The sequence below is a fragment of the Lissotriton vulgaris genome, chromosome 8 (assembly GCF_964263255.1).
Source record: "Lissotriton vulgaris chromosome 8, aLisVul1.2, whole genome shotgun sequence".
Lineage (NCBI taxonomy): Eukaryota > Metazoa > Chordata > Amphibia > Caudata > Salamandridae > Lissotriton > Lissotriton vulgaris.
In genome coordinates, this window is record NC_141696.1 from 140171477 (window position 1) to 140183766 (window position 12290).

The 12290-nt window shown below is 43.2% G+C and overlaps 1 protein-coding gene across 1 annotated transcript in view; it reads right to left on the reverse strand.

Annotated features, from left to right (window-relative positions):
• Window positions 1-12290, reverse strand: part of PAAF1 (proteasomal ATPase associated factor 1) — a 145365-nt gene that overhangs the window by 13995 nt on the left and 119080 nt on the right. The window contains exons 10-11 of the mRNA XM_086933833.1: window positions 8970-9052; window positions 5137-5219 (exon numbers count right to left, since the gene is read on the reverse strand). Of these exons, the coding sequence (XP_086789959.1) occupies window positions 5137-5219; window positions 8970-9052 (166 nt within the window). The remainder of the gene's footprint in view (window positions 1-5136; window positions 5220-8969; window positions 9053-12290) is intronic.

Here is a 12290-nt window from a genome sequence, read left to right on the forward strand (position 1 = left end):
GAGGAAGGACTTGCAGCAAACCGCAGAGTTCTTAGATGGTGCCTGCGGATGCAGGGTGACTACTCCTTAGCCACAAGGGAGAAATCTTGAGAAGAGTCTTGAATGTCCTTTCGTAGAAAGTAGTTCTTGATTCAAAGATGTTCTAATTTGGAAGGGTCCCCGCTCCTGCCTTTATCCTAAAGAAAGGGGTGGGTACATGACTAGGTCCTGCCCTAGGGGTGGGACAAGGAAGGGGGGTAGTTACACCCCTCTCCCCTGCCGGACTTTCCCCAGGTCAGGGGCTGCGCGCCCCTGGAACTGGTTCTAACTGGCAGATGGGTAGTGAGCTCCGGGGTGCCACTCCGCAGTCACCTTCTTGTAAAGCCCTGCCTACCCAGGATACACAAAACCCTGTCTGGGACGGTGCGAACACCGCCCTGGACAGGAAACCCTTTGTCCAAGCTCTCCTCGCTGGAAGGACTCCCAGCAGCAGGAGGTCAGACTCATGTCTGTGGTGGCAGCATCCATTTTGTGGAGCTGAGGCTTCAGTTAACTTTAACCGGGGTTCACAGTTACGTACATGTCGTGTCCCTCTAAAAGGGCGGAATGCTAACCTCGTCGCCAGCATTGGTGAGGGGGCAGCATCCCGATTCGTATGACACCTTACTCGACATGTCTTGATAACGCTATACCGAAGTTACTAATATGGTACGCGTTATCATGGAACAGCCATTGGGTCTTGGTTCCGCAAGCTGCAACCGGGCTCGGCTCGTGCCAGAGCCCAATTCACACGATTCCACGCACTCTGCCTTCAGGATTGTCAAGGCCTGTCATAGGAGTGACTGATAGGAACTCGGGTGTCCATTCTAGGGTTAGATATAGGGATACTATACCTAAAGCAACGGGTGAGTACGCCATGTTGCCCCAGCTGCCGCGCAGCCAGTTGTGTCAGATTTAGATGGCCATCCAGGGGTGGCATAATACATGCTTCAGCCCCTGGTAGGCCCTGGGTACACCGATGCCCTGAGTTACAGGGTCTGACAAGGTGGCCCAGTTCCAATTGGGTAATGCACCTAAGGTACACACATCAATTTAGCGAGAGAACAGCTAGGCTGTGGGTCTGATTGGCAGGCCCACAGCCCGAGAAAGTCGTAAACCAGTGAAACAAAAGCAAAAAATCTGGGTGATCATAGGATTGCAGACCCTACTCTCCTACAGTCTGTACTCGCATGTCAGGATTATAAGGACTTTTTACTTCTAGGTATCCCCTTTCTGAGTTACATGTGCTAATTAGACAAAAGTGAATATATGTGATTAATACAGAAGGCACATACAATTTATGTAATTTCTCTATATAAAGTGATAACAATTCTTTGGATGTATTTGCAGCATGTTATTTAAGGGCTGAATTTTCTGTTTTACATCAATTGTTATTGATTTCTGAAGAGTTTATAGAAGGCTGATAATTACATGTCTTGTTTATCGCTTTTGTTCAGAACAGTTCCAAAGAATGAAAATTACCGAAAGGGCATCAGGCTACTTTCTGATAACTGTTTACTGTGGGAGTTTTCACAATAAGGTGATAATAGCTGGGCAAAAGAAGTGAGAGGTTGGAGAAGAACTTTCATGCCAGGCGACAACAGGACAGGCCATGCAGAATCATATCACTCATTCTAACTGAAGTCGACTGGGGAGGGAGGTATTCAGCCATCGCTTGCGGAGCCTATCAGCGCTGCTGGTCTCTCACAATGAGAATAGCAGGATCAGCTATTATACTGAACACACATCTTATTGTTTAGACAGTTATGTAGGTGTGAACCATCTTTGAAACTTAAGTTAGGCTTACTATTCTCAGCTGTGCTAGAGTTAGCTCAGTGTCTAGAAGAAGACGAATGGGGGTAGGATTTCTGTATAAAGTACACAGTAAACATGCCAGGATTTTTCTTGTTATTAATGCTTTGAGCAAACATTGCTGCGGCCTTTCTATTTGTTTTCATTGTAGTTTCAATTCATATGGTTTGCACTACAATCGAGTTCTGACTTAAAAAAATATCTTTAAAAAGTATCCTTAGTTTCCTGGTATTTTTGTGTGTATTCTTCCTGAATGAAAGAGGGGTTGGGGTTCCACTAATTATACCTGTAATGTCTCATGGGATTACTTATTACCTGAAATACATCACACTCAAGTATTATTCAGTGGGTTGTGAGGTGGTTGCAGTCCAACTGATTTTCTGTCACAGGTTGACACATTGACTGAGTCCTTAGTACCAGAGGGTCTAGAAAACGGAACTCTACGTTTTAGGGCAATTTAGAGAACGTACCACACTAGGACCATCTTGTTTCAAATGAGCATGTAAAATGCTTTTAGTGCAAATTCATCTCTATAAGCTCTAGAAAGTTGATATGACCCTTGTTGATGTTGCTGCGTTTAAATGCTCTGAACAATCAAGTTGTTCAGATATGCTTCCCACCTGTAAGTGAGGCATCTGTAGTAATGGTCACCTGCAGCTACGGGTCTAGAAATGGTCTGCCCAGTAACATGATTTTGTTCTTATACCTTTTAGAACTACTGAATTCTGGGCTCTACCAGCATTAGATATTTTCATTTCCCTGTCACTAGTCACCATTGCCTGGACAGACACTCCTATAGAGGATGCATATACAGCCATATATGTAGAACTATAGCGGATGCAGAAAGCTATCATCCCCAACAGTTTCATGCTCATACTCAACTGTTTGAGGATTTGATATCTGAAAAAGATGAAGAAACTTTTGAAATGCCATTATCATCTTTTGGTTTAGGATAGGCTTTGCCTGTCTCACAGTTTAGAAAGTATCCTAAAAAGGGCTGTATTTGCTATGGCAGAGATGGGACTTTTTGGCGGTGATCAAAAATCTCAGCCTGTGGAGAGGCAACAAGGCTGACTTAGTGTGTACTAGGCGTTGATGATGGCCGCTGCTCTAAACCAGCAAATCGCCCAGATAAGGAAAGACATGAATGGAGCTGCAGCACAGATGTGCAGTGACCACTGCTAGGCACCTAATAAACGGGATTGGACTGTTATGAACCCCAAGTCTAGACCTTGAACATTTAGTGCTGTACATACCACAAACCTGAAGTAGCAACGGTATGCCGGATAAATGAAGATTTGAAAGTAAGCGTCCTTGAGATGGAGGGTTTCCATTCGTTCTTCTGTGCAGAGCACTGGGATAATGTTATGCAGGGATACCATCCTGAAATGCTCCAACAGGATGTAGCAGTTTAGGGACCGGAGATCAAGGACCATCTACAGGATACCATATTTCTTTGGGATGACAGAGCTCAGGCAGTACGCCCTTTGACACCGCTGGTGTGGAGGCACCAGTTTGATGGCACATTTGCTTGTATTTCCTTTGGCAGCAGTTGATGAGGTTCCTGTCTGATTGGATAATATTGAGTTGTGACGTTTCGTGGTTTTATGTGAAACTCCAGGCTGGATTCTGCTGTGCTACGGGAACGACCAACTTTTCGGAAGGTCATTTCTGCAACTTAATTCACTACCCCACCCACCCCCAAGAGAAGTGCTGATAAGGGGATGGCAGGTTTCACTACTTAGCAGAGGAGGCGTTTCTACCCCTTCCTTGACCATTGCCCCTGAATCCTCCTTGGTACTTCTAGGCCAGTGCTAAATGAAACGTGTTGCAGCCTGTGTTTTGGTTATGGAGTAACTTTGGAGCTCCTCTGAAATAGCCTCCTCAAAAATGAATCTTCACTTTTTGAGTGGTGTAGCATCGGCCTTCCGATGTGGAGGTTGAGCAGAATCTTCCTGTGGGTCTAGTGGATGTTAAATTTCCGCTGCCTGACATCCGCCACCTCTGCCAGCTCGATGGGTGGGATTGTCCCTCAATGTGAAGGCTTGAGTTGACAGCGGTCTAGGAGCTAATTTCGAAGCGCACTTTAGAACCAAAGATGCTGGGTCTATGCCTTGAAGTCTAGGCTCCAAAACCTTGGTTCGAGGAAACTCCAGATTCAAGGTAGGCTCTAGGCACAAACTGGCACTGGGACAGAGGCTGAAGCCAACTGTCAAGGCCTCTTGCTCCCAGTCATGGGGCTCAATGCATGGCTCCACAAAAGCGATGTTCAGCATTCATGTTAGACTCTTTTCGATGTTGGATTCCAGGGGTTGATCCTCGGATGTTTGGCCGAGATCTGAAAGTCTTTGGTGTAGACTTTGTTCTGAGTTTTCAGGGTTCCCTGGGGTCCCTGAAGAAATATGGAAGCACTCTGAGGAGAGGGTTTCAGGATCCGTTCTGCCTGACCCACTGGGAATCTGGACTCAGAATTCACCTTCCCTTTCAGAGTGATTCCCTTTTAGGTCTTAGGGACAGAAGACTAGCGTGTAGAGCTGTAGCACTGCATTTTATAACGCATCAACTGACGCTCTCGCCTACAGTGGACTTTTTTTTATTCGTTTTTTATTATAAGCCTCACAGTCCAAAAAGGTTGATTCTCCATGGCCCTAGGTAAGCAGAGATTGCAAACCTGGTGATGGTCTAGCCATGGGAATTATGAGCAAACCTTCCCCTTCCCACTAGTCCTTGATATACAACCTGACGCCCAGAGAAACCCTCTGATCCCAGACACATTTGAAGTGTCATTGTTGAAAAAGGGTTTGATTTTGATTCTACATCTGGTGATTAGGGTCACTGGAGTCCAACAGATGTTGATTGTAGTTCAACATTCTGGAATTCAAGAAATACGCCTCAAGGCGATCGGGGAAAAAGCTATCTAGAAGGTGGAGTATTTTTTTTCTGTTGCTTTGGCAGCTACAGGGAAGGAGCGAGAGTCATCTCAAATCCAAAAACTATACATTCAAGAAAAATAACTTGAAAACACCTGTGCCCAACACAAGATGGAAGGAGTATGCACAGCATGTGGGCTAGAGAAGCATATGCTAAAAACAGAAACACATACAGAATATCTCAGCCAAAATACCACACATGGACAAAGGCCTTCACAGTTTCTGAATATTAATGAAGCTCCCATGACGGAAAAAATTCTCTTACTTACAATGGCTGGCACATACATGAAATGACTCCATACACCTGTGATACATTAGGGTGCCTCAGGGCAATATTCACAGGGCAAAGAAGAGTGAATGAGAGTTAACACATTACCTTGTACACTGGATCACAGTCTGCTCCCACAAGCTCAATTATATGATCCGTGTCTTGCTGGATAATGAAACAGCTCCCATCTCCTGGAACCCATGGAAAACTTTCATCAAAACATATTCAACACAAACGATTTAAATGTGAAGCAAAGCATTTACCCCATTATGTAGTATTCACAGATGGTTTTATAGCACCTTCCCATAATGGGTGAAGCCCTCAGAAAGTTTCAATAACCTGAGTAAATATACAACAGACAGAATGTATGGGTATTGCAAGCTTCAGCTATGCAGTCCCTAAAACCGGCAGTCTCTAAAATGAATGCTTTTGCTAATCTAGTCATTTGTGAGGCATTAAGGACCTTTCTTCTCTGTCAACAAGTTAGGCCTAAAAGATCTTTTCCTTTCTAAATTGTCATGGACATTCTTTTTGGCTGGGTTTAAGGTTGTTGTTATTATCTGTGCCATACGACCATGTAGTGAAAGGGTTGTGTTTGCTGTACTTTATAAATACAAAACTAAATCAAATCCCTCTGCCACCACTGCTGATGTGAGTATGACCCAGACCTCCTTTTCATGCTCTTCCAACCATTCTCTCGATGAAAGAATGGGGGATGTAAACAGGCACACTCTTTGCCTTTAGTTTTCTTTGTGCTAAAAGTAGGATAACAATCTAGTTTTGTGAAATTTCACATTATTCTTTTCCAAGTGCAACAGGAGTGCATTCCACAAATTCATAGAAGTACACAAAAGGATCTTCCTCTCATACATGCTGGCAAAAACAAGGTATTAAAAATAGTCTGTTACCTAGAAACTTAATCTACTGGTCCACTGGTAACGCTTTAACTCATTCATTAGAAGCAAGGATCAAGTGCCAACCACCGAACGATGAATCTCACAAAAGATCTTGTACTGGATCCTTTTAACAATCGGGAACTAACACAGAGCTCACACATGGTGGATGATATGGTCAAATGTATGCACTTTTACTGTCATCTCAAATGGTGGATGATATGGTCATATTTACACACTTTTACTATCACCTGGGTTGCTGCATTATAAACCAACTGCAACATAGTCAAAATTTCACTCGTGAGGCCAAGGGAAAGGATGCTTCCATAAACAAGACTAGATTTCACAAGAGCCCTGCTGTCTGCCATATTAGCATCCTTGGGGACTTCAGGTAAAATGTCTCTCAGTATACACAGGTGATTAAAACAACCTGTAGAAGAAGCTTTCACCAGTAGGACAAAATAATGTAAATATCAGGTCCCTTAATTGGAGCTCATCATAAAGAAGACTCCCAACTCTTCAGACCAATAAGTCAAAGATTGTTGTCACAACTCAAATGCAACAATCATAGCTTCAGGTTTGCATTGAGCTTCAGCCTGTGGGCCTCCATTAAGTCATGAATGACTAACCACAAGCCATAAAATTAGTATAGTAGAATCCAACTTCAGACTGGTTGGAAACTCATAGATTACTTGTACATCATCTGCATAAATATAAAACAAACATTGGCAAAGCTGATAGGTGCCACCTATGAAAAAGCTATTGGCTTTGGCAATGTGTTTTAGCCATGTTGTACACCACAGTGGCTAAAAGGAAGAGGGGAGGTGGATTGAGGTAGACCAGAGTGGGGTAGGTTGGGGTAGAGTGGAGTGGAATAGAGTGTGGTAGATCGGGGTAGAGTGTGGGAGATTGTAATGAGTGAGGTAAATTAGAGTAAGATTGGAGTGGGGTAAATTGGGGTGGATTGTAGTGGATTGTGGTAGATTAGGGTAAAGTGGAGGGAGTAAATTTGGGGTAAGGTGGAGTGGGGCATATTACATTGTTCACAGCTTGAATATTCATTTTTTAAAAACGAAACGCTATGGAGGGAGCAGCAGGCAAGGAGAGTGGGAAGACCTAATGCGATCACATCGGGAGCAGAGGACAGGCACAAATTAAGTTTGATTAATCTGCGCTTGGTCCCTGCTCCCCCGAAAGGATAGGAAATTACGTTTTGCCAGGTCTGGCCAATGAAGAGAAACACTGCAGCCCACAAATGGTAAGCAAAGGGAGGGCTCCAAGCCCATTTTGTAAACAATAGTGTCTCGCAAGCGAGAAACATTGCCCTGGTGCATGCTCACGTAGGCTCTACCCCAATAATGTACCATGCACCCTTATCAGGTCAGCCAGAGAACAGAGAAATGTTAAACAAAACCAGGTTTATTCTCAGAAGCACTCAATGCTTTACAGTCCTCTGAGTAAGAGTATAATAGGCCTTTTTTAATCAAACATGAGACCATTGAGTTCAAGCCTATGCCTGTCACTTCAAACTACCTGGGTACCCCTGGAGGAAGGGAAGGTCAATAGTGTTAAACATGACTGACAGAGCCATGACACTTCCGCCATTTCCATCCAACTGAGATTGTTCAGGACCAATCAAGGTATGGTCTTCATACCACAGTGGGCCAGGAAGCATATCTGTACATCGCCCAGTTTATTTCGATCAAGGAGTATTTGAAGTTCACCAATAACCATATCCTGTGCTATGGAGGGTAAAGTTATACACGGTAAGAACAAACAAATGCAGTATCTATTGAATCTTATCAAGACTAGTTAAGCCAGTGTTAACATTGCTTACTTATCATTTTTGTTATTAATCTGGATTCTAAAGATATCTTAATACCATCTTTTGCAACAAGACAGGTCTGAAGTACAAGGTGAGCCTGATTTATCTGGTTTAATTATAGTCTACAACTGGTCTGGAGAGTTGGGTGAGAAGGTTGACAACTCATCAGTCAAGACAACACGTTTCATGCATAGACTAACAAGGAAAATTAATGTATCAGGTCTACTCCTTCGCTACATCTTTTCTCTTATTTACCCTTATAATGCCAAATTACTCCTGCATGGTCAATAAGGGAGTAGGTCCAGAGACTTCATTAAACAATGCAAGTTCAACTCTGCCTCAACAATCAAACCAAGTATTCCTGAACTATGAACATTAGTAGACATGGTGTGGATAGGAGCTATTTCAATAAATTAGTTTTTTTCAACTTGTCTGGCTTTTAGGCCATTTTCTCCATTGTATCTTTGTGGGTCATTGACAAGTCTCTCCTGAGCTGAACGACCAATATACCAGTCAGGGGTACAGAGCACACGGTCATCCCCACAAATTGATCACCTCACTTGCATCTGAGTACGTCTCTAGTGTACCTACTATATTACTGCTCCTCGATTGAAAAGGGGACAATATCTCATTCATTAAAAGTAGGGCTAGAACATTACTACATGGGGTCTCACATTCAATCAGATAGGTATCAGACAATGGTAGATATTTGCCAAGGACTTGAGTTACCATGACAACCATGGCATGAGTCATGTTTTCAAACAACCTGGGGCTACCTAGGGAGGTTTATGTCAATTCTATGGCGTTTCACAAGAGTGAACTACACCCAGCTGCAACATGTGTATTTCAAGGAAAAAGCATAGCTCCAAAGCACCAATATTGGTGATCTAATCTAGTATTAGCCTAAGAAGCAGGCATTCTGCCAGGCATGTGCCACATAACTCAAAGAGACCGGTACATTTAAATGCTGAAAACACACACTTTCAAGTGCTTGGATAGCACCAAAGTTATGAATACTAGGGCTGGGCTTGTTGACTGACAAAACTATAACATCCAGTGAGGTTTTCAAGATTCCACAAAGAATATGTCTGAGGTTAAGTTACATAAAAAGAACTGTTTGGTCACTGAAAACATGAATGGATTTTACTGTTCAGTAGTTCAACTAGCTCAGCCCTAAAATTAAAGAACCATTTACCAACGAATAAACAAAGAACGAATGATACCTTGGCTGACTATGTAGCCTTCTTTGAAAGGCACCAAAGAGAGAACTGGTGCTCCTGAACGCTGAATCGTCTGGACAGGAGTGCTGAAAGAAAGAAGTAAAAATAAAGACATCCGTTATCTTCAACAACTATTTTGAAAACCACTATGGTTCTCTGATTCTTCTATTGGCCCATTGTGACTGAGACTGAAACAATATTGGAGCCTTGTTTAGAGGTTTGTGGGAACTGAAAATCTTCCAATTTCTAGGGCATGTTTCTCCAATTTCTACCACAATATCCCTTGGGAGGAAGGAAATACAGCCGGTGTATTACACTTCTTATTTTGAGTTCTCTCCAGAAATTGGCAGATTTTCAGTTTCCTCCAAGCACTAAGTGAGGAGGTGGTCTGATGCCACTTCCAAGTAAGCACATTTGTTTTGGTGATTACTGACTGGATGTGGATTACCTCGTAAACAGTTTTGCTGCATCTGTGACTCAAATCTGATGCCCAGTGATATGAATGTATATCATATCAAGTGTAGTATCTCTAAAATTGTGTGGTCTTAGCAAACACAGATCTTAATATTTATGGAGTCTTGGAGATTTAGCATTAGAGTAAAGGAAAGAGTTGATCAGTTGCTGTGAAATCAGTGGACAGCATGACCAGGTTTAAAAACCCAATCTGCTACATGACTTCTAGAGAACGTAAACCCCCTAAAGGCATCGAAGTGTTATAAAACCACTAAATCGGGCAAAATCGGACAAAGATTCCCTTGTGAGAAACACAGTTATTTGGTTGACTGGGGTGTGAGTCTTCTTCAAGCAACAGGCATAATGTCTGGCAGAATAAACCACAAAAAGTCTCTAAATTAACCTGTGCTTAATTCTGGGTAGTACAGGACAAAAAGCAGTCAGGCTTAACTTAGAGCCAAGGTGTAAAGTATTTATACAGCACACAAACAGTGATAAAGTGAACACAGAGTACATTTTAATAAATTATTTGACACCAAGATGTCAAAAATCCAATCAGTAGAACCAGAGTTATGAACTTGTACATTTTAAGTAAAAATGAGCACCTAAAAGATCAAAGTGCCAACCGCGGACATCTAGTCTAGCAAGACTGGGTGAAAGTCGAAAAACATGGCCAACCACGATGGAGTGAGGCTTGGATACAAGAAGTGAATTGGGCCCGGTCAGAGCTTACCTTCGAAAAGAAAAATCAAGATTTTTTTGGGGAGAAGTCTAGTTCAGCAGGGAAAGGTTGCAGGCGGTGTCCAAGAAGGGAGCGTCTTCGCTGGGGAGCCACTGGATGAAGTTGCGTTGAAGATTTCTATGTTCAAATAAAATCACTTCTTTGGAAGTCGAAAATCTCCAGAGGGATGAGGCATGAGGCTGTAGCCGAAGACAATTCCAGGAGGTAGGATACCATTGTGTGGATCGAGGAGCAGACTGAACCTATCTTCCCTCGGTTCTCAGAGAAGTTTTTAACCAAAAATCCCAATCCAGGATTTTGACTATCTGGGCACCTTTAACACCATAAATAAGGGTCCAGGACTGGTGAGGCATCACTCGTGGGTAGCACAGCTCACTCATGCTTTGTCCGGTTGCGGGTTCGACATGGTGGGACCCTTTTATGTCCTTGTGGCACTGAACATGCAGCCAGCAAACTAGCCCTTGGAGTCACTCTGGTAGACCTGGGTTCAAACAGCAGGGCTAGTCTCTGAGGGCTCAAGGCAGGTTCTAGGCAGAAAATCAGTCCTTCTAGGTACAGCAAAGCAGTCTTGTGGAGTATACAGCAGGCTACAGCAGCAAGCAATCAGCAAGTGAACTGAAGTGTGAGTCTGAGGTCTCTATTTTTTTATCTGGTGCCTTCGTTGAAGCTGGGAGAAGTTTCTATAGGTTTCTCTTTGAAGTGTTTGAAATTTCCTGACTCCCCTGCTTTGGCTCCAAGCTGTCTGCAGAGACAAAGCGGTGGTGACCAGCCCTTTTTGTGACTGAGAGCACAGCTTATTCAGTTGCCATTACGGCTGTGCCCAGCATATAGCCCATTCAGGCACACCTAATCACTCTATTTTGCTACTATTTGGGAGGAATTCGTATTTTGGAACACCAACGGGCCATCAGCATTAAGGATATAACTTACCCCGTGGCCCGGCACTTTGCCAAAGAAGATCAAAGTAATAGGGATCTATTACAATATTTTGGCATAGATCATGTCCAAGCTAATCCGAGGTGAGGGGACAGATTGATGAGGTTACGCAGACCGGAGTCACGTTATATTATTGATATGCAAACAAAACATCCACAGGGGATGAATAGTGGAGAAGAACTCATGGTACATTTAGGGAAATGAATGAAATATGAATGTACTGTATACTTGTAAATGCAGCTGGTAACATGCCGATACACGGCTTAATAGCATGTCACACCAGCGAGAGCGGCAGATATGCCGATACACGACAAAATTTAACATAGAATTGATGTTATTACGTTCAATATTAAACACTAAAAGATGGCCGTCACATTTACAAATATGCCTATGCGATCTCGACACCGTCATTGATGTTGATGGCATGTTGCAATGACGTATTTAAAAAGTAGCCGCTTCGCGGCATTTGGAGAAAACACTGACGAAGGACTTATGTCCGAAATGCGTCTGTCCATACTGCTAATGGCGGAATAAAGAAACTTTGCCTGTACCCCCGGAGTGCTGTACTTTTGTTTTGCCACGAAAGGAAACGGAGTCCGAGTATATATATATATATATATATATATATATATATAAAACTCGCAGGCTTAATGCAAGTACAGGCACTCACGGGGGTAATGTTTTTGGCACACCTTTATTTTCGCAGACGCGTTTCAGCCGTAGCTTTCCTCAGTGCAGAAAGGTGTGGGTAGGTTTTCAAATGTGCGGCGTCACAGTTTTTTAAAAGGGGGATAGTCTCTCCTCATTGGTGCTTGAATGCAGGTAGGCGAACAAGGAATCCGGTGATAATATTTTCAATGCAGGCTGCCATGTTGTAGCGATGTTGTTTCTCTTCTCATGGTGGTACTTATAGTTTAGTCACCTTCGTGCTCGCCTCCCGCCGTGCAGTTATTACCCCATCGCCAAGTCTCTTTAGGATGCGGCCGCTGGAAGCAGTAATATTACTATGTATATATATATATATATATATATTCAAGGTTCCAAACCAACAGCCAGGTCCGCAATCACTGGAACACCAACGCAGCAAAGAACACTAAGACCCAGGATTCAGGTGAGTGTGTTATTTTAATAGCACCTTCGCCAGCATAACGTTTCGGCCTACACAGAGGCTTGGTCACATGACGCCATGGAGA